Source organism: Hyperolius riggenbachi, chromosome 1 (genome assembly GCF_040937935.1).
Source record: "Hyperolius riggenbachi isolate aHypRig1 chromosome 1, aHypRig1.pri, whole genome shotgun sequence".
Lineage (NCBI taxonomy): Eukaryota > Metazoa > Chordata > Amphibia > Anura > Hyperoliidae > Hyperolius > Hyperolius riggenbachi.
Window position 1 is genome coordinate 255,492,622 of NC_090646.1, and position 26,883 is coordinate 255,519,504.

The window sequence follows — 26,883 nt, forward strand, 5'->3', positions numbered from 1 at the left end:
ATTTTTTTAACTTTCTGTGCTGACATTTTTCAAATAAAGTAAAATTTCTGTATACATGCAGCGTGAAAAATGTGGACAAACATGTTTTTGATAAAAAAAAAAACCCATTCAGTGTATATTTATTGGTTTGGGTAAAAGTTATAGCGTTTACAAACTATGGTGCAAAAAGTGAATTTTCCCATTTTCAAGCATCTATGACTTTTCTGACTCCCTGTCATGTTTCATGAGGGGCTAGAATTCCAGGATAGTATAAATACCCCCCAAATGACCCCATTTTGGAAAGAAGAAATCCCAAAGTATTCACTGAGAGGCATAGTGAGTTCATAGAAGATATTATTTTTTGTCACAAGTAAGCGGAAAATGACACTTTGTGACAAAAAAAAAGTTTCCATTTCTTCTAACTTGACAAAAAAAAAATGAAATCTGCCACGGACTCACCATGCCCCTCTCTGAATACCTTGAAGGGTCTACTTTCCAAAATGGGGTCATTTGTGGGGTGTGTTTACTGTCCTGACATTTTGGGGGGTGCTAAATTGTAAGCACCCCTGTAAAGCCTAAAGGTGCTCATTGGACTTTGGACCCCTTAGCGCAGTTAGGCTGCAAAAAAGTGCCACACATGTGGTATTGCCGTACTCAGGAGAAGTAGTATAATGTGTTTTGGGGTGTATTTTTACACATACCCATGCTGGGTGGGAGAAACACCTCTGTAAATGACAATCTTTTGATTTTTTTACACACAATTGTCCATTTACAGCGGTATTTCTCCCACCCAGCATGGGTATGTGTAAAAATACACCCCAAAACACATTGTACTACTTCTCCCGAGTACGGCGATACCACATGTGTGGCACTTTTTTGCACCCTAACTGCGTAAAAGGGCCCAAAGTCCAATGAGTACCTTTAGGATTTCACAGGTCATTTTTGTTTCAAGACTACTCCTCACGGTTTAGGGCCCCTAAAATGCCAGGGCAGTATAGGAACCCCACTAATGACCCCATTTTAGAAAGAAGGCACCTCAAGGTATTCCGTTAGGAGTATGGTGAGTTCATAGAAGTTTTTATTTTTTTGTCACAGGTTAGCGGAAATTGATTTTAATTGTTTTTTTTTCACAAAGTGTCATTTTCCGCTAACTTGTGACAAAAAATAAAATCTTCTATGAACTCACCATACTCCTAACGGAATACGTTTGGGTGTCTTCTTTCTAGAATGGGGTCATTTGTGGGGTTCCTATACTGCCCTGGCATTTTAGGGGCCCTAAACCGTGAGGAGTAGTCTTGAAACAAAAATGACCTGTGAAATCCTAAAGGTACTCATTGGGCTTTGGGCCCCACAAGGAACCCCACAAGTGACCCCATTTTAGAAAGAAGACACCCCAAGGTATTCCGTTAGGTGTATGGCGAGTTCATAGAAGATTTTATTTTTTGCCACAAGTTAGTGAAAAATGACACTTTGTGAAAAAAAAACAAAAATCAATTTCCGCTAACTTTTGACAAAAAAATAAAATTTTCTATGAACTCGTCATACACCTAACAGAATACATTGGGGTGTCTTTTTTCTAAAATGGGGTCCGTTTCTGGGGTTCCTATACCGCCCTGGCATTTTACAGGCCCAAAACCGTGAGTAGTCTGGAAACCAAATGTCTCAAAATGACTGTTCAGGGGTATAAGCATCTGCAAATTTTGATGACAGGTGGTCTATGAGGGGGCGAATTTTGTGGAACCGGTCATATGCAGGGTGGCCTTTTAGATGACAGGTTGTAATGGGCCTGATCTGATGGATAGGAGTGCTAGGGGGGTGACAGGAGGTGATTGATGGGTGTCTCAGGGGGTGGTTAGAGGGGAAAATAGATGCAATCAATGCACTGGGGAGGTGATCGGAAGGGGGTCTGAGGGGGATCTGAGGGTTTGGCCGAGTGATCAGGAGCCCACACGGGGCAAATTAGGGCCTGATCTGATGGGTAGGTGTGCTAGGGGGTGACAGGAGGTGATTGTTGGGTGTCTCAAGGTGTGATTAGAGGGGGGAATAGATGCAAGCAATGCACTGGCGAGGTGATCAGGGCTGGGGCCTGAGGGCATTCTGAGGGTGTGGGCGGGTGATTGAGTGCCCTAGGGGCAGATAGGGATCTGATAGGTAGCAGTGACAGGGGGTGATTGATGGGTAATTAGTGGGTGTTTAGGGTAGAGAACCGATATAAACACTGCCCTTGGGAGGTGATCTGACATCGGATCTGCGGGCGAACTATTGGTGTGGGTGGGGATCAGATTGCCCGCAAGGGGCAGGTTAGGGGCTGATTGATGAGTGGCAGTGACAGGGGGTGATTGATGGGTGGCAGTGCCAGGGGGTGATTGATGGGTGGCAGTGACAGGGGGTGATTGATGGGTGATTGACAGGTGATTGACAGGTGATCAGTGGGTTATTACAGGGAAGAACAGATGTAACTAATGCACTGGCGAATTGATAAGGGGGGGTCTGAGGGCAATCTGAGCGTGTAGGCGGGTGATTGGGTGCCCGCAAGGGGCAGATTATGGTCTGATCTGATGGGTAACAGTGACAGGTGGTGATAGGGGGTGATTGATGGGTGATTGATGGGTAATTAGTGGGTGTTTAGAGGAGAGAATAGATGTAAACACTGCGTTTGGGTGGTGATCTGATGTCGGATCTGCGGGCGATCTATTGGTGTGGGTGGGTGATCAGATTGCCCGCAAGGGGCAGGTTAGGGGCTGATTGATGGGTGGCAGTGACAGGGGGTGATTGATGGGTGGCAGTGACAGGGGGTGATTGATGGGTGATTGACAGGTGATCAGTGGGTTATTACAGGGAAGGACAGATGTAAATAATGCCCTGGCGAATTGATAAGGGGGGGGGGGGTCTGAGGGCAATCTGAGCGTGTAGGCGGGTGATTGGGTGCCCGCAAGGGGCAGATTAGGGTCTGATCTGATGGGTAACAGTGACAGGTGGTGATAGGGGGTGATTGATGGGTAATTAGTGGGTGTTTAGAGGAGAGAATAGATGTAAACACTGCGTTTGGGTGGTGATCTGATGTCAGATCTGCGGGCGATCTATTGGTGTGGGTGGGTGATCAGATTGCCCGCAAGGGGCAGGTTAGGGGCTGATTGATGGGTGGCAGTGACAGGGGGTGATTGATGGGTGGCAGTGACAGGGGGTGATTGATGGGTGATTGACAGGTGATTGACAGGTGATCAGTGGGTTATTACAGGGAAGAACAGATGTAAATATTGCACTGGCGAATTGATAAGGGGGGGTCTGAGGGCAATCTGGGCGTGTAGGCGGGTGAATGGGTGCCCGCAAGGGGCAGATTAGGGTCTGATCTGATGGGTAACAGTGACAGGTGGTGATAGGGGGTGATTGATGGGTAATTAGTGGGTGTTTAGAGGAGAGAATAGATGTAAACACTGCGTTTGGGTGGTGATCTGATGTCGGATCTGCGGGCGATCTATTGGTGTGGGTGGGTGATCAGATTGCCCGCAAGGGGCAGGTTAGGGGCTGATTGATGGGTGGCAGTGACAGGGGGTGATTGATGGGTGATTGACAGGTGATTGACAGGTGATCAGGGGGGATAGATGCATACAGTACACGGGGGAGGGGGTTCTGGGGGGGGGGGGGGTCTGGGGAGAATCTGAGGGGTGGGGGGGTGATCAGGAGGGGGCAGTGGGCAGGGGGGGAGATAAAAAAAAATTAGCGTTGACAGATAGTGACAGGGAGTGATTGATGGGTGATTAGGGGGGTGATTGGGTGCAAACAGGGGTCTGGGGGGTGGGCAGGAGGGGGTCTGATGGGTGCTGTGGGCGATCTGGGGCAGGCGGGGGGGGAAATCAGTGTGCTTGGTGCAGACTAGGGTGGCTGCAGCCTGCCCTGGTGGTCCCTCGGACACTGGGACCACCAGGGCAGGAGGCAGCCTGTATAATACACTTTGTAAACATAACAAAGTGTATTATACACTTTGTATGCGGCGATCGCGGGGTTAACATCCCGCCGGCGCTTCCGTATAGCCGGCAGGATGTTGCGGCGGGCGAGCGGTGACAGGCGCCGGCGGAGGATTGCGTCACGGATGACGCGATCGCCCCGCCCATGCCCCTACAAGGACCGCCGCCATTTGTCTATACGGCGGTCCTTGCGGGGTGCTTAATGAAGAACTCTCCAAAAACAAGTAAGTTATTTTAAACAATTTAAAGAGAACCTGAAGTGAGAGACATGTGCATGGACGGATTTCAGGCAAGACCCCATAGGCCATGGCCTAGGGCACCAGGAAAGCAAGGGGTGGGCTGTGGGCAACAGGGTGGCAGTAGTAGTTAGGCTGCCGAACATTCGTCCTGCTACACAGAGTTTGCACATAGGGGTGGGCGGCTACCAACAGCTGGATCTGGCACTCAGAGGATGCAGGGGCAGCAAACGGCACTTACAGTGTTCTGTGAGCTGTGTGTTTTCTCACCAAATATCCCTTCCATCACTAACTGTCCTCAGAGGAGCTTGTAATCTAATATCTGCTGTGTTGGGGGGAAGTTTAGGATGCTGTCAGTCCGGGGGGTAGCTGGTGATAGTGGGCCTTGGGCGGTAAAAAGTATAAATCCGGCCCTGGGCATATAGAGTCTTCCTTCTGATGTAAGTTATACTAAAGTTGGAGGATAACACCTCACGAATAATTTTGATTACTGCAGAAGACCATATTTATCCATCAGCTGATCCCAATACATACGTTTTCCATTAGGAAACACATGTCTCAAACACATGTTACAACTGAAATGAGAGGGATATGGAGGCTGCTATATTTATTTCCTTTTATACAATACCAGTAGCCTGCTAGCCCTGCTGATCTATTTGGCTGCAGTAGTGTCTGAATAACACCAGAAACCAGCATGCAGCTAATGTTGTCAGATCTGACAATAATGTCAGAAACATCTAATATGCATGCTTGTTCAGGGTCTATGGCTAAAAGTATTAGAGGCAGAGGATCAGTTGGATAGCCATTCAACTGGTATTACTTAAAGGAGTCGTCAAGCAACTACTGCTACCCATAGTACTACTTACCCACGGCTTCCTCCAGGCCCTGGCAACTGCTATGTCCCCCGCCGCAGCTCCGCAGTAGTTCTGTGATTGACAGAGGCGCTCGCGCAGGCGCAATAGAGGGTGGACTGGAGGTCATCCTACACACCGTCGGGGAACCGTGGCCAGCGGAGTTGCGGCTGCCAGGGGCTGGAGGAAGCCCTGGGTAAGTAGTACTATGGGTAGCAGGAGTTGCTTGATGACTCCTCTAAAAGGAAATAAATATGGCAGCCTCAATATTCCTCCCACCTCTAGATTTCCATTTAGATCAGCCCTTAAGAAAACACTCACGGTAGAAACTAAGATTCACAGACAGGGATTTCAAAGACTGAGTGGCTGGATAGCCACTTAAATTGCTTCAGGAGTGTTCTCCATAGGTGCAGGCAGTGTATGACTGAAGGGTAAGGATGGAAAGCTAAAGGAATGGTTTGGGTGTTATAAGAAGACTATTAAGGGTCTTAATATTTCAGCTTCAAAGTCTACCCATCTGTTACGACTGACAGTTTCAGCCATCCTGGCGACATAAGAATGTAAGAAGTTTGGCAACCCGAGGCCGCCTTGTAGTTTACTTTTGGCAAGTTAATGGCATTTTATTCTAGGTGACCTCCCACATCATATAAACCTTGTAGCGTGGCTTTGGAGGGCCTTTGGATATTTCGGCTTAACATCAAGTAGAAGAGTTCGAAACAGGTATAGTACCTTGGGCGATATACTCATCTTCAAGGCATTTATGCAGCCAGGGTAATTATTACTATTATTGATTTTAACAGCACCAGCATATTCAGTGATACTGTACAAAGGAATACTTTAGAAACAAATGGATCAAAATGCAGGTACTGTATATAGCACATCTTGTACCAATACATTTATGTGAGGTAGTCAAAAAATACAGCAATACCGTGATATACTCCCAACAAAAGCAGCCAGCATTACACATCTGAGTGAGGGAACAACGGCAGGAAATTACTTCAGACTCTCACCTTGGTTCTCTGCTTCTCTGAGAGAATGTCAGGGTTTTCCTGGCCTCTTTCATACAGCTGCATAAGCACATTTTTTAACCAGTCTCTCATTCTAAATGGAAAGTGAGCCAGTTCATAGTCTGTGCATGGTGGAATATCTGTGACAAAGACAGAAATTAACCACACTATTGAAATGAGTGAGAGATGTTAAGATCCTTAAGTCACACTATGCAATTCTTTCAAAGTATAATCTCATGATGTCATTGATGCTTTCATGAAATAATGTCTGCACTGTTCTGCAGACAGAAAACAAGTTACAATGAAAACCTGCCATTATGAAAAGCTTATAATGGTACTGCCAAAACTCTGATACTCGAGCTCTACCTGGAAATGCAAAATTGTGCTGAAAAAAATGCAAAACTATAATAAAATCTACAAGCCTCACAGGGTAGTATATACCTATTTAAAGTGACACTGAAACAAAAAAACAAACATATGATATAAAGAATTGTATGTGTAGTACGCATAATTAATAGAACATTAGAAACAAAGAAAAGGGTTTCATATTTTTCAGGTATATCGCTTTTTTTTAATAACATTCCATCATTCTCTAACATTTGCAGTTTACAGACTACACTATTAAACAGAGCAGAACTAATGACCCTTTTAACTTATCTGCAGTAAAAGCTTATCTGAAGTTGTCTTTTACTGTTTCTTCACTGTATAAGTGCTTTAGAAAATAGCACTGTTGTCAACCCAAGTTTGGTTGGAGAGTTCAGAGAAGCTCTTTTGCATAGATAACAAGTGAGATTTCTTAACTCTTCCTGTACTGGACAAAAGGAGACTCATATCTTTGCTACTACTGTTCTATGTCTTAGGCCTGGAACCCACTAGAAAGCGCAAAGCGCTATCACAATCACTAGTGATTTGTGATAGCATTTTGCAAGCGATTTTTAGAGCAATTTCCCTGCTCCTATACATTTCATTAGAATGGAAATGCTCCCAAAATGCTGCATGTCCTGTGATTGCAATTTCCTTAACCACCCTGGCGTTCTGATAAGATCGCCAGGGAGGCTGCGGGAGGGTTTTTTTTAAATTAAAAAAAAACTATTTCATGCAGCCAACTGAAAGTTGGCTGCATGAAAGCCCACTAGAGGGCGCTCCGGAGGCGTTCTTCCGATCGCCTCCGGCGCCCAGAATAAACAAGGAAGGCCGCAATGAGCGGCCTTCCTTGTTTTGCTTACACCGTCGCCATAGCGACGAGCGGAGTGACGTCATGGACGTCAGCCGACGTCCTGACGTCAGACGCCTCCGATCCAGCCCTTAGCGCTGGCCGGAACTTTTTGTTCCGGCTGCGCAGGGCTCAGGCGGCTGGGGGGACCCTCTTTCGCCGCTGCTCGCGGCGAATCGCCGCAGAGCGGCGGCGATCGGGCAGCACACGCGGCTGGCAAAGTGCCGGCTGCGTGTGCTGCTCTTTATTTGGCGCAAATCGGCCCAGCGGGGCCTGAGCGGCAGCCTCCGGCGGTGATGGACGAGCTGAGCTCGTCCATACCGCCCAGCTGGTTAATTGCAATCGCTCTAGTGGAATCCGTCCCATCCATTTACATTGTCAGATCGTTTACGGAAATCGCTAGCAATTGAAAGTGCTCCCTAAGTGCTCAAAAAAACACTTTAGTGGGTTCCAGGCCTCAGCTGTATTACACAAACAAGTCATTATATCATACGCTTATTTTCAATTCAGATTCCTTTTAAAATTAGTGTAAAATACCATTCTTATTTTAAGAAACATCATTCTTTTTTTAAGATTCTACAAAATCAAAATAGAAAGAATATCAAAGGCCAAGGTCTGGTGCGGTCTTTTCTAGTGCGGTCTTTCGACTTTCTTTCTATTTAGATTTCACATATGCTCTTGGTCTTTCTGTACAGTCCAAAAGTGCAATATTTTATTTGCAAGGTCTTGATGCAGACACTTAGAGAACTAAGATGAATATGGAGGTTGCCATAAATATTTCCTTACATACCAGTCCAGTTGACCGGCAGGCCTGCTGATCTCTTTGGCTGTTGTAGTATCTGGATCACACACCTGAAACAAGCATGCAGCTTGCAATTGAAGTCCGACTAAATTAAGTTGAACTTCAGTCAGGAAAATTTGATCTGCGTGCTTGTTCAGGGTCTATGGTGAAAAGTATTAGAGGCAGTGAGTCAGCAAGACAGCCAGGCAACAGGTATTGTTTAAAAGGAAATAAACCTCCATATGCCTCTCAGTTCAGGTGCCCTTTAAGCATTAATATTTATTTTTTACATTTTGGACAGTGCTAGTAATTTCTTTATTTGGTCTTTTATCAAGGTGCTTCATTGATGTACATACATTCACTTGTCCATAGTTAACAAATGCCTGAAAAGGCTACAGATGAATGGAGATATTTAGAATTAATCACGATCTAGAAGTCTCCAAATAACAATTCATGGAGCTAAGTAACTGGTTCTACAAATGCAATCTAATGGAGATCTAATTTGATATATTACTTTTTCAGTGGAGCAGTTGATGAAATCATTTACATAGCAGGATTTTGAACGATCATGATTATAAAAGACATTTCCTTTATTGACATATCTGCACATATCACAACCCTCACATTGGTACATTCCCTTCCGTACTTTTTCCTTTTTTTTACGTCTGTCCATGCAATCTGATTTACATCGGAAAAACTTATAGACCCCTAAATGTAAGAATAGGGGAACACCTATCTAATATCAGAAGTACAACCATCGACAAAAGGAAATTAAATCCCCTTGCATTGCATTTCAAGTCAGTACATAACTCTGACCCGAGAGGTTTAAAAGTGATGGGCATCTTTAAACTAAACATTAGCCCAAGAAGAGGTGACTATGACAAACAACTGTACAGAAAGGAATCATACTGGATTTACGAGTGTGGAAGCCTTTGTCCCCAAGGTCTTAATAAGGATATGAATATAAAGGCATTCCTTTGATAATATAACTTACTATATGGTCCTGTTGCTTATCAATGCTGGAACGTTATCAGTGACATATTTTTATAAGTATATTGCTAAATGTAACCTCTTTGCCTTCAGCGCATAAAAGGGAAGGCTTGGTTGCCAAGGCTAAACGTCTGAGGAAATCCAAACAGGATGAAACGCGTCACGTGAGCCGGTGACGCTGATCGAGTGGGCGGTACTCTGGTCCTCCCCGTGCCTCCGTGCGCTACCTCTTCCTCCTACAGCGTGGAATCGCTTTACAGCGTGCAATGACGAGCGGCATCCCCCGATTTCAATCACAATAGGGGGACATCGAGAAACGCCGCCTGCCTGAGGACACCCGCATACTCCACAAGGTCACGTGAGTGAATTCAAAAGGCTTGCTGAAAACATACGGAGATTGAGAGATTAGACACTAATCAGTGTCTGTAATGCGCACGTAAATATATTCATATAGAGGCGTGCATTTCTTACTATGCACACGGGTTGTAGGATGAAGATCTACTTTGCACCCAATCATGCTGTCACTGTTACTATGGATTTGTAAGTGGGTCCGAAGATAATTGTATTTCTCAGAGCTGTCTTGACAAGGAGTGCACTCCAGGACTGCCTATCATTGATACACGGCACTGGTGCTCTATTTGCTATCCATAGTGGTTTTTATGGGGGTATTTTTAAATGTCAGTGATTTTTTTGTACGCAATATTGATTAATAAAATGCTAATGAATTATGATTAAGCTAATGGCCCTGAGCTCCCTTATCTTCCACATTAAGTCATGCTCAATTTATTTAAGGTGAGACGGGCTGCCTATATGATATGGTGATATTCTGTATATTGTTTTTTGTTCATATTGTATGAACATAACTCTGCACTACGAACTATGCAGACATAGGGCACGATTCACTAACCCGTGATAACTCAGTTATCACATGTTAAGGGTTTGCATGTGCAAACGTGCGTGCTAAGTAGTTTGCACGTACAAAGTTTATGCCGTTGAGTTTTAGCATGCGAAAGGCGTTATGCGTCGCACGCTAGCTGCGGTATGCCGTTGAGATCAATGGCTTTTCACTGGCTCAGTAGATATAGTTTGATAATGAAATTATGATGCTTACATTAACATGTGCGGTACTTTAACGCGTGCCGCAAAGTCTTACGCGGGTCGCATAATGAAACATATACAGTAATAATTGAAGATATACATTCCGCTCGCGTGATCTGCAGTGACTTCGTGTGCTAAGTATCATTATCACGTGAAGTCAATGCAGATCACGATACTTTGCGCAAAGCGTTTGCACGCAAACCTTTACGCGCATGTTAGCACGTGCAAATTGGCTTTTCACTGCCGTGTTAAGTGTTAGCACGGCTTTGTGAATCGAGCCCATACTCTTTAACCCTGCCTGCTGTACTAATGCATTTGTGGATCTACTACATGTGCTTTTCTGTTTGGCTGGAAGTGGAACTGCTTTTCCTTGTGGATCTGCTATTTGTGCTTTCCTGTTTGGCTGAACTGCTCTGGCTTGCTACGCCACTGGTTGTGGTGATTATGCACTACAAGTTGCTACTGTGATTCCATGTGAAGGAGTGCTTTTAGCCTAAGGAACACTGCTGTCTCTCGTGTGCTTAAACATTTTTGTTTTATATTTACATTTTTCATCTATCCACCATTATACCATCCCCCCAGGTTGTGCATGTGGTTGTGTTATGGGTTGTGTGGCAGTGCCGTATTAGATCGCTGGATGGCCATCCTGCTTGTTTTTTTAAGGTTTTTTTTGTAATTTAGATTTGGATTATAATAAAGTTTTGATATTTTTATAATAAGATAGACTATATTCGCTTCATTGACCTGTACACCTCCCTACTCCTATCCTAAAAAATTTTTTGCCACTAGATAGGTAAGTGCCCCGAGCTTAGGTTAGATAGGTAGGTGCCCCGAGTATAGGTTAGATAGGTAGGTGCCTCCAGTATAGGTTAGATAAGTAGGTTCCTCCAGTATAGGTTAGAGAGGTAGGTGCCCCGAGTTTAAGATAGATAGATAAGTGCCCCGAGTATAGGTTAGATAGGTAGGTGCCTCCAGTATAGGCACAGCAGAGGGGCGAGCGGGATTAGTGTAGTTACAACTCACCTTCCGCAATCCCCCGCAGCCTCTATCCCCTTCCTGTCCCAGGCATCTGTCGCATTGGGAACAGAGCCCCCTGTGATGACATGCAGTCACATCATCACAGGGGGGCGCTGTTACCAATGTGATGGACGCCTGGCGGAGGAAGAAGATAGAGGCTGCGTGCATGCAGGGATCAGGGCAGGTGAGTTGTAACTACACTATGCCCGCTCCCCCCGCCGATGCGCCCACCCTCCTGCCGCTCAATCAGGCGCCTCGGGTGATTGCACTATTTGCACGCCCATAGAAACAAGGTTACAGTTTAGCATTTAACCAAGCAGTTACCAATGGGTAACCAATGGTTTAGCCAGCTGAATGAACTAGGTCTTATTAGTTTGAATGATGGAAGAGTAAATCCAAGTTGTACAATCTTACCAAATCTATGTAGTAGATGGGTAAACTGAGTGAATACATTTTGAATTGCTACTTAATATAGTACCTCATATTGCATAGAAGTCATACGATTACATTCTATGGATTTGTTTACATCTATGGGTGTATATGTTATAATGCATAAACGTGAGCTGACCCATAGGGAAACATGGAAAATTCCTCCTCCTTTTATAGCTGACGGCAACTGATTCAGTGTAACCAGCCCTAAGTTATGTTTCTGTTAGGAGGAAAACATTGTTCAATGCCTATCTAGCATCCCTTACGTATGCATGGTCCTCGATAGTCCAGATGAAGATGGCTTTCCTCCTTTGTTCCCTCTAGTTGGCACTTTGTGGCAAATAGATGACAGTCACTGGTGTAAGTCTTGTTGTCTGTGCCACACACCTGTAATTTAAAATAAAAAATAAATAAAATAAAACAAAAGTTCATTCATTGTCTCTTTTTATTACCCTATGGAATTGGTAGTAGAACCAAACAGGCAAGCTCAGAATTCCAGTTGCCAACTGGGTAAGGTATTTCCTATGATATATTTCAAGCTATTATGTAGAAATTGAATTAAACATGATGTTCCCATGGTTTCTTTCTGCTTTCCCCAACTTATATAGCCTTGGGGTGTGGCTAGTATATTTCCAGGATTTGAACTACATCAGCCCCACTTAGAAAAGCACATTTTATAAGTCAGTTTAACAGAAAACTTTGGAAGGAGATTGAAAGATGGTTGTGTTGGTTCCTTCAATGTTCTATGTTATTTAGAACTGACAGGAGAAAACAGCATTAACAGAAAAAGCATCTTTGAATCTCCCACTGAGCTGTCCCAGTGATTTGCTGTACTAAGCAGTGAGCAATAAGCATCCTCTCTTCTGAGGATACTTATTAGTCTGCCCAAAAGACCAGTAGGAAAATCAGCTGGGAAGTTCAGAGATGCTTTTGCCAGAATGTCCTCAATGTTCCATGTTGTACCGTGCATTCAGCTCAGAAACATGTCCATGCTACCATACTTTGTCTTGAAATCACTCCACAACTCCTGTTCCTTTTACATGTCTGACCCCCATAAATAGCCTCCTGGCTGCTCACTGTACCTCTCCAATAACATACTAATGTATTTCTTTAGAACCGCCCCCTCCCGTTTTTGACTATTAGACTTTTTCCTACCTTTAAAGTAAACCTGAAACGAAAGGAGAGAAAGGCTTTATACATACCTGGGGCTTCCTCCAGCCCCCTCCATGCAGATCGTTCCCTCGCAACCATCCAAAGCCTCCTGGAACTGTAACGATTGTGTAATTATCTCCGTGGTCAGTGCACAACCTGCGTGCCGACACCACGGAAATCCTCCACAAACGTTTGGATAAGAGAACCCAGCTAAGGTGCGGATGCACCCATAGAGAGGAATTCCAACCAGCAGATGGAGCTGTGGAGTGCAGAGGAACAGATCCTCTGCACTGCCACAGATGCCAGATAAGGATTGTACGTAATGGGGCAATACGGAGCAGGATAGTTTCTCTCGAGGGAGAGAGCACAGAGACAGAATGTATGTATGTCTACCAATCTAGTCGCTGCCCGGCGACGGTCGACATAAAACAGTGAAAACCAAAGTGTAAACGCAATCGCAAGAGTGGCGATTGCCAACAGTGACACAAGACAGAGTAAAGGTTAAACCCAGGAGCAGAGTGAAAGGCACAGCATATCATATAATGATAATGTCAACGAAAATAACAAACGCAATACCTAAACGCGGTCACAGCGCGTTAGGTGCAACAGCGACAAGCGCGTTGACGACGCGGTCTCCGCACGATAAGCGCAACAGAAACAAGCACGCCACCCTGACTAACGAATGAACACAAATGAACAAACAACAGGAACGCTTGCTAAACGGCTGCCTTACCTCAGGCAACCACCAGCGTTTGCTCTAGACAGACAGACGAACGGGAAACAGGAATAGGTCAGATAAGATCCACCGCTCTTCCACCAGAGCGAGTGCGATCCGGGTTCAGGGACAGGACAGGAAGGATCCACTGCTCTTTCCGCCAGAGCGAGTGTGAACCAAGTACAGAAACAGAGCTAGCAGGATCCACTGCTCTTTTCCACCAGAGCAAGTGTGAACCAAGTAGAGAAACAGAACTAGCAGGATCCACTGCTCTTTTCCACCAGAGCAAGTGTGATCCAAGTGCAGAAACAGAGCTAGCAGGATTCACTGCTCTTTTCCCCCAGAGCAAGTGTGATCCAAGTAAAGAAACAGAACTAGCAGGATCCACTGCTCTTTTCCACCAGAGCAAGTGTGATCCGAGTACAGGAATAGGCTTAGCAGGATCCACTGCTCTTTCCGCCAGAGCGAATGCGATCCACACGGCAAGACAGACAGAAGGAGTAACCAGTAGCAACCGCAGCTCTGGCTAGCACCCCTAAGATAGAACACAGAAGGAAGCACTGCCACTACCACTAGGGCAAATGCAATCCAGACAGATGGAGCAGCCAGTAGCAACCGCAGCTCTGGCCTACACTCCCAGACAGACAGAACACTTTCCTGTCGACCGCCGCTGGCGACAAGGCAATCGAGACAGAGAGGGAGAACAACGCAATCCAAATAATACAACCTGACTGCACTAGAAGGCATGCCTAGTGCATTCCCCAGAAATACTCTAAGAGATCTTTAGCAAACAATAGCAAGGCTGACACTCCAGGAGTGTTTTAGCAGTAACAAACCATCATGACCAGCAAAGGATCCTGGGAAAACATGGTATTTATACTGCAAGCCTTCAAAGGAGGCGGCTAAGCAATTTGCATGACAAGTGTATGCAAATTCCTCAGTGACAGAGCAAGTCTGAAACCTGCAAAGTAAAGACAGGTCTCTTTTCCAGAGACCTGCAGCCCTCAGACTTAAGGAATGGTCAAACAGCTGTCTGCCTGTGCAGACAGCTGAGCAGATCATTACAGGAACCTTCGGTAAAAGACCTGTTATCTTTGGCCAGTCGGGTGTACTACGCATGCACGGCCCTGTCACGTGTGTACATCACTGGGAGCATTCTGCGCCTGCGCAGGTGCACAACACTCCCAGCCATGGGAGCAAGACGGGAAGGGTTGCGGGCTGACTGCGCCTGTGCCAACTGGCCTTGACTGGCTGAAGATAACGGGGTTCAAGGAGGGTTTGGATGGCTGCAAGGGAGTGATTATGCATGGAGGCGTTTACTTTCATCTCAGGTTTACTTTAACACATAATAATGTAACTAAAGTCCCAATCTCCTTCTTATTGTAGTGTACCATGTATTTCCCACAAATTAGATTATAAACTTCACTAGGCAGGTTTCCTATTTGTAAGGCCTGGGAACCACTGGAAATTGCAAATGTCTTTGTTCCTCCATGTGACCCTGTGCCCATCTAGACATCTTTTAATGTATCGTTATTATCTGTTTATTGAGTCACAGAATAATCCTGGGTTTTACTATGTACATATTGGGCTGAAGCATTCTCCTAATCAAGTGAAAAGTTTTTAAGCTTGGGTACATATGTTCTATCTCATACAAATACATGCATAACTATAATTATATAATGCACAAGTGTCTCTACAGTGCTTGTTATGGCCATTAAAATTGTTTTATTGTATGTTAGTCTATTATGTGCAATTTTACTTTTTAACAAACAACACATTTATTTATAAACACTTTTCTTTACGATTGTTTTTATGGAAAATCCTTGTTGAATATTTGCCAGGGATCCCTACACAGTCCTATTGTGGCTGTACAATGATCCCTAGTAAAACCATTGCATTTGCTCTGGGATACACTTTCAGCAAATTCCCTGCTTTTTCAGGGAACACAAGGACTACTGGAATTCCAATGGGTAAGGATACATTTCATTTAACTGCATTTTAAATCCGCCAGCAATCTGAGGATCACTATTAGAAGGTAAAATTAGATTAAAAGATCGTAATAAAATTTTTACTTCTATTCATAATCTTTTGACTTCTATTTACAATAATTTTATAGAAAACCTTGTTCTTGTCTAACGTAGCTTCCTGGCAAGAATTGGATGACAATTTCCTGAGAATGTTGTTAAGTGAGACTGGGGCCGATTCGCTGCAGAACTAAAAAAATTAGCTGGGTCAGTCTGGACTGCCTTTCACCAGCGTGGGTGATCAAGGCGATCCCACTGTCTGCACGGGCCTGGAAACGGGCCTGTGTACGCTCTTCTTCCTTGTGCTGTGTGTGTGTGTGTGTGGTCTCTAGCTTTGATGCAGCCTGTGTCACTGGTATTTGCTGCCTTATGGGTAATTCTTATTTTATAAATCAGTCAATTGCAAAGCAATGGTGGTGTTTTTGACTTACACGATCATTAATATTAGCAGGTTGACAGAGATCTGGTTCTTGGCAGGCACAAAATGCATTTTCTTGCTTATCAGTTTTACATGTCTTCCCCCTTTTACAGTGGAAATTAGCGCATGGACCTAGGAGAAAGAATGAAACAAATGTGACACCTAGTGTATGTTTTCTGTACTATCAAGAGATTATACATTTGCAGGCTCCTGTCACTTGGCATAAAAGCCTGCCTTTTTCCACTTCAAACATTTAAAAAAAACATTTGTAGGCATAAAATTATTGAAATATTAGCATACTTTAAAGATAACTAGGTAAATGAAGCCCTTATGTTAAAAAAATGAGACCCCAATCATATATGCAATGTTAATGTGCTCTTTTACCAGTTAGCAGCACTTTACACACAGGCAACCTACTTAATCTCTCTCTCTCAAGTACCTTTTCTACTTTTCACTCAAGAGCTCTCGGGAATCATCCTTGAGCTTCCTCGCCACCCCCGGCTTCCTTGCCACCCCCACCTCCCTAGTGTAAAATGTGCCCCCCAGTGCCCCAGGAAAGCACCTCGGGTTCCGTTGTGTTTCTCGCTTATCCTGATATATCGCACCCATTGCTGCCACGCACCTGATCGAGCATGTCAGCCCTACATTTTTCAGCGTGTCCGATCAATACATGCAACTAATTTAAGCCCGAAATTGGTTGCAACGCCGATCAGGCATGCTCTAGGCAGCACCGGTTTTCATCTGATTTGATTATAATAATTGAATCAGATGGCCGATTGGACGCCAAGTCACCTGATGTATGGCCACCTTTATGTCACTGAAGAGATAAAGGTTAAAAAATGCAGAGGTGTAAAATGTTACTGTGCACATAAGAATAAATTACTTGATCAGCAATCACAGCTTAAGATCTATAAAACCACAATAAGACAAATATTACCATATGGCTGTGAGACATGGACTATGTCAACCCAAGATTAAACCAGTTTGAGAACATTTAAAAAGGAAAATATTGTGTAAGATCTATGGGCCATTACGAAACAAAAATGGAATGCAGAGAAAAAGGATGACTCATGCAGAACAATTAATAGTTGCAAACAGATAAGGCCATATCCTATTTTAGGGCATAAGTAGCTTGCAATGCGAGCTACTTTTCACTTTGCCATCACATGTGGGTTACTGGGAAATCCTATAATAATAATCCCGCTTCACTCATGCGATGGCCAATCGTTAGGGAGCATTACTGAGGCGAAAGCCTTAGCAGTGCTCCCATGTTAAGGTCAATGGGGGGTGAGGTTTTGCGCTGCAGTGCTGTCCTTTAGCACACCACAGCCCTGCTGCCTCGCTCCCCAGAGATGCGCGTGCACCTGCCAAACATCCAATGGTGGCTTCCGCTGGATCCTTGCCTCCTTGCATACACACAGCCTATACCTTCCAGCTACTTGTGAGCAAACTACACAGTGAATACACAGTGACCAGGTGTCCTATTGGAGATTGTCCCTCACCACAGCTGCCTACTAAGGAATTGTGTGTCTTCCGCTTCTTTGCTCTTTAAACAACATCACATCAGTGGATTTTGGATTCCTTTTCTGTTCAGGAAATGACCCACAAAATGCTACTACACAGTTAAAAGCAGAAGACCACATTTCCTTAGGACTTTCCACATCGCATCATAAAAACATGATGTTCTTTAACCACTTCACCACTGAGGGGTTTTACCCCCTGACCACCAGAGCAATTTTCACCTTTCAGCGCTCCGTCCATTCATTCGTCTATAACTTTATTATTACTTATCGCAATGAAATGAACTATATCTTGTTTTTTCCGCCACCAATTAGGCTTTCTTTAGGTGGGACATTATGCCAAGAATTATTTTATTCTAAATGTGTTTTAATGGGGAAAATAGGAAAAAATGTGGGAAAAAATTATTATTTTCAGTTTTCGGCCATTATAGTTTTTAAATAATGCATGCTACTGTAATTAAAACCCATGAAATGTATTTGCCCATTATTCCCGATTATAAAACCGTTTAAATTATGTCCCTATCACAATGTTTGGCCCCAATATTTTATTTGGAAATAAAGGTGCATTTTTTTCAGTTTTGCGTCCATCCCTAATTACAAGCCCGTAGTTTATAAAGTAACAGTGCTATACCCTCTTGACATAAATATTTAAAAAAAAAAGTTCAGTCCCTAAGGTAACTATTTATGTTTTTTTTTTATTGTATATATTTTTTTTAAAAAAAATTACAAAAAAATAATAATTGGGGAGTGTGGGAGGTAATGAGTTAATTTATTATGTAAAACAATTTATTTGTATGTGTAAAATGCATTAGGGTGTAGTTTACTATTTGGACACAAGATGGCCACAGTGAGTATGTTTACATGCGACCTGTAAGTGACCGGAAGGACGCTTACAGGGAGCAGTAGGAGGCTGGGAGAATCACAATGATCGCGCTGTTTCTGAAAGAAGCAGCAGATCATTGCAGGGGCTTAGATCAACGAACGGGAAGGGATTTTCCCGTTCATTGATCTCCGGGCAAGCGGGCGGCGGCGTGCACGAGCGGCGGGTGCGCGCGCACGAGCGGCGGTAGCGCGGACAGCGGCGGGAGCGCGGAAGGTACGGATTTCTCCGTCCCTGTTTTTTTAGGAGGGAAAAAAGGGACGGAGAAATTCGTACCGCCGGGGGTAAAGTGGTTAAACATGAGGTGGAGTGAGACCAGATGGATTTGTTTCATACTATTTGCTGCATTCCGCAACCAGAATTAAAAAGCATCCCTGATATATTTAGCAGTCCATAGTTACAGCACTTCTATTTTGTAGACATATTTGCTTACATGAAATTCATTGATACACCCTTAGTAGCTTTCTATTCAATTGTACCATTTTAAGTGATTGGGACAGGTGGAAAGCGTATTAATACCGGTATCAGTTTTACTCTTCACAAAAAGAAAACAGAAAACAGACACTGAATCCATTTGTTTACACCATCACACAGACTGCAGCAGATGGCAGTAGATGAAATGCAGCTGTATTTCATTCACTGTTGTATATGTATACTTTGAGTTGAAGCAATTGAATTAACTTTTATTACTTCATCCAGTACTTACTGTTAAGGTGCCCATACATCAAGCGACTTGGTGGACGATGGACCATCCGATTCCGATTATTGTAATCGAATTGGATGAATATCGGTGCCTCCTACTACCAATCTAGTACTGGTGTTTCTTTGTATATTTTACTGTATTTGTATCAGCTTTATAATTATACAGTATATTCATGGCCAGCCTTTGACCTGAGGGACCGGAGCAGTCGCTCAGGGCGCTAGCTTCCAGGGGGGCGCACGTGAAGTGCATTCAACTGGCCCTGGCCGCATTTCTATCTGCTGGCTGTTGTGAGTGGTAGCTCCGCCCCCTGGTGCAGCTGGGGGTGATGGGGGCGAAGACTACAGGAACCTGCTGCTGCCTCTTGCCAAGTCTGTGTGAGCCGTGCACGCCAGTAGCACCGCCCCTCGCTCACAGGCGATGTCTGTGCTGTGCACTAATCAGAGAGACCGGCTTGTCACTCCTGACTCCGGGCCAGCTTCTGTCCCCAGCTACAAGCAGAAACGTGAGATTCCCCAACTGCCTACCAGCTGGGGAAGTGTGTGTGTGTGTGTGTGTGTGGAGGGGGTGCCTATATACACTAAAGGGGAATCTGCGTGTATACTATACACTATTTATCTGCCTAGCTATATACACTAAAATGGGGATCGGTTTATATATACTAAAGGTGGGGATCTGCCTATGTACACTTAAGGGGGGATCTGCCTACATATACTAAAGAGGGGATCTGCTTATATACACTAAAGGTGGGAATCTGCCCATATACACCAAAAGGGGGGATCTGCCGATATACACTAAAGAGGATCTTGCACATAGGTGTGTGTGTGTGTGTGTGCGCGCACAAAGAGGATGAATTGGGGGGGCACCAAAATCTGGTTACGTTCAGAGTGCTGTGAAACCTAAGGCCGACCCTGAGTATATTTAAATTCCACAACCTTAACCTTATGTAGATTTCTAACACTTACCAGCAGAAAATGTTGTCTTGTTTGTACGAAAATTAATAACTTCTTTCTTCATGGTAACATCTATATTCTTAATTAAAAAATACAACATAATTAAGATTTTTTTCCCCCCTAAATAAAGAGCTGTGCACATAATGGTCTATAAGTACAACTGGATACTTAGATATAAATCTCTTATTTAACCAAGAATGCCTTTTTTAATGGTTAATTGATGGAAAGCATTATCTGGAGCAGCAGTACATTTTTGCAGATGTTTAGAAGAACAGCAGGTGAGCAATGGGCGAATAGTTGTGCACTGCAATGAGCAATACAATGCATGGCAGCACTTTCTGATAATTATTTTTTTACTGAAATTTGATTGAGTAGTGTTAAAGAGGAACTTTAATCATGGTTTGAACTTCATTCCAATCAGTAGCTGATACCCCCTTTCCCACGAGAAATCTTTACCTTTTTTTAAAGAGATCATCAGGGAGGATCTGTGTGGCTGATATTGTGGTGAAACCCCTTCCACAGTGTGATGTCATTACCATGGCCCTGACAGTTTGCTGTCTGTGAACCTCGTGGCATTGTGGGAAATAACGACTTTTTCCAACTGCCAAGCAAGCAATACCTCCCTCTGAACATAGAACTCTCAGTAACGAACATTCCGTACAGATCACCTGGCAGAACTAATGATGTTGCCGACTCGCCACCAGTGATACATTTCAGAAAGTAAATCAGGGAGAGGAAAGATTTCACAATCAGTAAACACTGACTAAATAATTTATAAGTGAATACGGTAAGATCTCGTTATAATAAACTCTGATATAGTAAACCTCCGGATATAGTAATCGTAATCAGTGTTAATCGTAATCAGCTAATTACGATTATGCAACATTTTGTGTACATTTCCACAATTAAGCCTATACGTAATTACAATGTGTTTATTCAATTGATTTCGTATAAACATTAGTAATTTGTTGTGAATTTTCGTGAAATTTTGTGCCGATTTCAGCGGTGAATAGCAAAGACCCCCATACATGCTACTGTCACCAAAATGGCTACATATATTATGGAGAAAAGTGGGCAGAAGTAAAAAAAAAATTTCAAAAACACCTTGTTTTTTTTTAATTTTTGATTGATTTTAAAAATGCAAAGAAAATGTGTTTTAAACTCAGAAAAATGGCATTTGATAAACCATTTTTCTTTGCACTTTTAAAAATCTATTTTCTCAAAAATTACAAGGTCTTTTTGACTTGTACTTGTACCCAGTATTCTCCTTAACCACTTGCCGACCGCACGCTTATACCGTGCGTCGGCAAAGTGGCAGCTGCAGGACCAGCGACGCAGTACTGCGTCGCCAGCTGCAGGCTGATTAATTAGGAAGCAGCCGCTCGCGCGAGCGGCTGCTTCCTGTCAAATCACGGCGAGGGGCTCCGTGAATAGCCTGCGGGCCGCCGATGGCGGCTCGCAGGCTAAATGTAAACACAAGAGGAAATAATCCGCTTTGTTTACATTGTACGGCGCTGCTGCGCAGCAGCGCTGTAAGGCAGATCGGCAATCCCCGGCCAATCAGCGGCCGGGGATCGCCGCCATGTGACAGGGGACGTCCCGTCACTGGCTGCACAGGACGGATAGCGTCCTGTGCAGCCTCGATCGCCGGGGGGGCCAGGTAGGAGAGGGAGGGGGAGGATTTCGCCGTGGAGGGGGGCTTTGAGGTGCCCCCCCCCCGCAACACCCAGGCAGGCAGGAGAGATCAGACCCCCCCCTGCACATCATCCCCATAGGGGGGAAAAAAGGGGGGCAATCTGATCTCTCTGCCTGCAACCTGATCTGTGCTGGGGGCTGCACAGCCCACCCAGCACAGATCACTCAAAACAGCGCTGGTCCTTAAGGGGGGGTAAAGGGTGGGTCATCAAGTGGTTAATATACTGTAGTTAACAATTTTAGTTGCATTAACATGTATGAGGGCTTTGCTATTAACCAAAAAAGTCAGCACAAAATTACGTGAAAATTTTTGAATAAGTACAATTACAGATTAAATTCAGTACGATTTTTCCCAAAATTTTTCATTACGATTTTGCATTGTAATTGCGAATTTCGATGCGAAATTACGTCTATGCGAAATTTGTGCTCATCACTAATAGTGAACTCAGTACTCAGGTGCCAGCAAAGGCGTCTGTATGAATTTACAATGTATGACCAATTCTGATATAGTAAATGTCTGATATAGTAAACTACTTGGACCAGGAAATAAAGGGATAAAGGGATTCTACTGTAAAACATTATTTTCACTACAGGTCCTCTTTAAGTAGATCACTTAGAACACACTGATCAACTTTTGATTGAAACAAATCTTTTGCAAGTTGGACCGCTATTAATCCATATATGACTAGCTTTATTTGTACCAAAGACAAAGTTCAGACTCATTATTTGATCACTAGAGTGGATTCCCTTTGATAGCATAGCCTTTTTGATTACAAAACATGCATCATTAGTTTCAAGCAATTTTCTTATACTCACATGATCATGGTGGTCAGCTTGAATGTCACTGCTGTTAATTTGAGAATTTTCAACTACATTGGGAACAACGGTGGTTTTGTCTGTTACATTCCCCAATTCTTGATTTTCATTTGTTTTATTAGTGTATTTCTCATCTGGCACATCACCTCTTATCTTCTGATTTTCACTAACAGTTCTCTGCGGTGGTTGGTCAGAGGTATCGTCTCCTTGTACACTCTCCTTCTGCATTAAGGCAATCTCAATTAAAGGTTTCAATTTTATCTCCTCTTCTTCATGTCTAGGATACTGATTTTCAGTTTTACTTCTATAAACAGACTCATGATCGTCACCATCCATACCACTCCCATCCTGTTTGCTGATGATGTTTTCACCTTCTGCTCTACTGTCTGAACCAATCTTTTCATGGTCTGCAACTCTAAAAATGAGTCCCGTGCTTGATTTATTGTGAAATTGTTCTCCGGTCATGTTATTATCAGTAACATTTAAAATATATTTTAAATCTTCATCAAGTATTTTTTCTAGAATATTTACGTATTCTTTGTCAATATCCTCATTTAGTTCTACACTCCCAGTATTTGACCTTATTGGTGAATTTTCATGTTCTTCTGAGAAAGTGAGTGAAGTTGGTCCATCTCCGCTTTGTTCATCATCACTCTCATCACTCTTATACACAGGATTTTTTAGTTTACTTTCAGGGTATTCTGTGATCCAAGTGTCAACTGCATCATCAACAATATCTTCATAGTCTTCACTTTTGTTGAAGTTTTCTTGTTTGTTATTATTGTTCTTGGGACTTAGCGGTTTATTCAAGTCAAGAGGACTATTTTTTTCCTTCCCTTCATCATGTGTAACCAGTATGGATTCGGATGGAAATGTGTTAATTTTTGATTTGCTGTGATCTATGCTTTCTACATGGTGTTCTCCAGCAATAAATCTCACTGCCTTACTTGTATTTTTCTTCAGAGTCCAATCTTTCATGTCTTGGTCTTGTATGCCTTCAGTTATCTGAATAGATTACAATTATATTAACAGGCTAATTCAAACTAAAGTCAGGGTTATATAAAAATGTCTTCTGTTCTGGCGCATTGTTGTACAAACTGGCTCCTCTATTGGAACTCTTGTGTTAGTGGGTCAACTCGTATTTACAACCATTAGTTAGGCATCTTTTAGGTTGCATCAAAAAAGGCTCAAATATCAGAGATGGGGATATTATTGTTTGGGTAACAACTTATGCCAAATCATTATATTCCTTAGCAACCCATGATTTGGCCCTGACACCATTAGAGCAACTGAAAACACTACATATGGTCAAGCACAATTACAAATCTATATAGGTAACTCAAAATAAATTATCTACTGGAATGTGTAAAAGGGCTTCTAATTATATAGCAAAAACCCTGAACAGAAAGGCCATATATTCGCACCAAACCATAGAAAGTATAACAGGATTCTCTTTATTATAACAATTCTAGGTTAAAAACAATTAGAAGTAGAAACATGATAACTAGTGGGCAGCATAGTATTATCACTATAAATAATTATACAAATGACAGGGTATCATAAATAAACACCTTAAAGTGTAAATCTGGTATAAATACACAAAGAGAATAATTATAGAACGGTGGATTCAAACCCTACCATAAAGTGACAAAATAAAAGTGCAATATCCGACTTTGCAAATCCACATCACATGACACGTAACTGTAATTTTGTGATCAGTAGTGAAAACCAAGATAGTGACTCCATAACCACCAACACCATGTAGAGAAAAGCACAGAACAAGGAGGAAACAGCACTCCATAAGTGAAAATACAACAACCAGTGAAATTAAACAATGTCTGTGTATCAGACCACTGCTCAGAATAGCAATGATTGGCATGTGCCAAGTATAGAAAATGATATGAGCACAGAGAGGAGAAAGAGAAGGCCCCTTACCAGAAAGGTTATTTTTTAAATACAAACTATTCATTGCATTAATTTTGAAAGCATTTGACAGCATCCTAATGCTTTTGTTTTTTTTACAAGTTCTTTAAACTTTTTCAAGGTTCTATAGATAGATTAATAGATAGATAGATAGATAGATAGATAGATAGATAGATAGATGGGTAGATAGATTATACACCATTCTTGGCCTTCTGCCTTCTGCTTACATTTTTATGATGTAGGATCGAATTCTGCTTTACACTAGAAATTATTGTTAAAGTGTTACCAACTATCATGTGTGGTAGTATTGCATTTTTGTTTAAAGTGTACCCGAGGTGACATGTGACATGATGAGATAAACATGTGTATGTACAGTACTAAACATATTAATAACCAGGGAGTTTTACTTGTTTTATTTTGCTGCCTGAAATAGTTAATTTTTAAGGCTGGAAATGACAGCTTCTGTCTGTCTTGTCAGGAGCTTGTCAGGAATATAGTAAACATCACTGATAAGCAAATTACAGCCATAAAAGTTTTTTGTAACAAAATACATTTTCTACATATTTCTGAGAGCAGATGGAGAGAGAAAGGGTCAATATAGTTAATGTATTTTTATTTAGGGACACTTAATAGACTGCAACTGAGCAGAGACAACAAAACATTCAATCGACTTTCTAAATATTTAAATATAAAATAAAATCCTGGGATGTCTTAAAAAGTCATTTTTAGGAGTAGGAGGATAAATATAATTGTTTATCTCATCAGTTTATTTTCACCTCGGGTTCACTTTAAGATCTTAAATCGGTGCTGAATACATAAGCATACCTTGTGACCATGCCTGACATGCTTCACTAGAAAAGATGTTACCTAAAAAAATAATGAAAATAATAAATGGAAAACAATAACATATATACAATTTCTCAAGCACAAGTAATGTGCAAGTATGCCATTAGAGCATTTTTCTTTCACCAGAGAGTTTTGAATAAGCTAACCATATGGTGATACATGCACAATGATACAGAAAGCATTCCATTAGATTGTAAGCACACACGGGCAGGGCTTTCTCACCCTTTTGGTTCTTGGAATTTGCTATACATTTTATTCATCGTGTTACATTTATCGTGTAGATAAGGTCCTTACTCGTGGAGGTTATGAGTAAGGACACTTTGGTCGGAAACATGTCAGCCGGATTTATGCTCTACCTGTGATCTGCCAGTAAAAGTTTTCTTGGTCTTTTACATCTTAGAGAGTGTGGACGTTATCTACACTACAGTTCCTTCAGCATCTTGGCTACCAGGCAGTGCCTCCAAGTGGGTTGAGAGAGGTAGAAAGGGGGTTCTTATACTTTTTCACTGCTACTTTTGTCACTGTAATTATCAATTCTGTATTTTGTTACCAATTCTGTATTTTTTATATTGGTGAGTACTATTGTCTGTTTTATTATGTACTCAATGTTTGTTTCTTACTTTATACCGCGCCACAGAATATGTTTGCGCTTTATAAATCAATAATAATACTATTAATAATAATAATTGTAATAATTGTAATTGTCACTTTGAGCTCTGTCCTAAGCACTCAAGAGGTTACTACTAGCAACCAACAACAAAGTATGCAAGTGCTGATTCCTGCTCACACTGTTCAAAGAGTGGGAAAGAAGAGAGAATCTGCTTCTAGACCAACTTTACCAGGGCAGGGAACTATGGTCAACATCTTCAGGGCTCCAACAACAGCCTTTGTAGCGTATTCCAGTGGTGGCACACATAGGATCCCCGGACTTCTGGGTAAGTTAACCCCCTATCCCACGGTCACAGGTGCATGAATTAATCTTCATTAAAATTCCGAATTCGAGTACTTAAGGACTCGAAAGCCCATCCCTGCTAGTGACATGTCTGTTGAAATGGAGGGATGATGCATGGCACATTATGGAGCAGTTTCCCATGGCTGGAGTGAGTAGGAAAACAATAGGTTTGGTGGTTGGTTGGATGTCAGGGAAGATCCAGCATGCTATATCTTTAGGTGACATTGGGTGGGGTGCTCCTCCTATACATCCACTAGATGCTTGGCCCAGGTGGTCCTTAACAGCCACATCAGCCGAGTTTAACCCATTTTGCGTAAAGAGCTTAATGCCTATTTGTGTAGGATTGTAATCCAAAAAATATTGGGGAATTTAATCCTTTACCTGATCTTTCATCTAACAGTAAGTGAGTATGGGAAAAACTATTTAAGGTATCGGTATGCAATAATTTGTATTGTTTTACAATAATGCTATTCAGAGTAGGGTCAGGAAATTGTACAAAGGCTTTCTAGGTGCCTTCTTTAAGTTATGTACAAATTCATGTTGCTTACTGTCGAAATTGATTGGTCATGATCATTTTGCTTGCCTGATCCCTGTATTGTATATAGATAATGCTCATCTCATTACTGAGCAACTTAGATTCTCCCTTAGTAAGGGAAAAGAGAGGAAAATCACCAGACATATCACTGTGAATGCAGCTGGAATCACAGTTGTGGTAAGATGAGG

General features: G+C 42.7%; 1 protein-coding gene across 2 annotated transcripts in view; it reads right to left on the reverse strand.

Annotated features, from left to right (window-relative positions):
• The window catches only part of LOC137504547 (SPARC-like protein 1), a 107,114-nt gene that overhangs the window by 12,657 nt on the left and 67,574 nt on the right, over nucleotides 1–26,883 (reverse strand). The window contains exons 3-9 of one of the 2 annotated variants that reach the window (XM_068233137.1): nucleotides 25,188–25,229; nucleotides 22,708–23,444; nucleotides 22,440–22,569; nucleotides 19,941–20,007; nucleotides 15,889–16,007; nucleotides 11,833–11,953; nucleotides 6,042–6,178 (exon numbers count right to left, since the gene is read on the reverse strand). In XM_068233137.1, coding sequence (XP_068089238.1) covers nucleotides 6,042–6,178; nucleotides 11,833–11,953; nucleotides 15,889–16,007; nucleotides 19,941–20,007; nucleotides 22,440–22,569; nucleotides 22,708–23,444; nucleotides 25,188–25,229 — 1,353 coding nt within the window. Of the gene's footprint in view, nucleotides 1–6,041; nucleotides 6,179–11,832; nucleotides 11,954–15,888; nucleotides 16,008–19,940; nucleotides 20,008–22,439; nucleotides 23,445–25,187; nucleotides 25,230–26,883 lie in introns of both variants that reach the window. The other variant, XM_068233129.1, reaches the window with a different exon arrangement.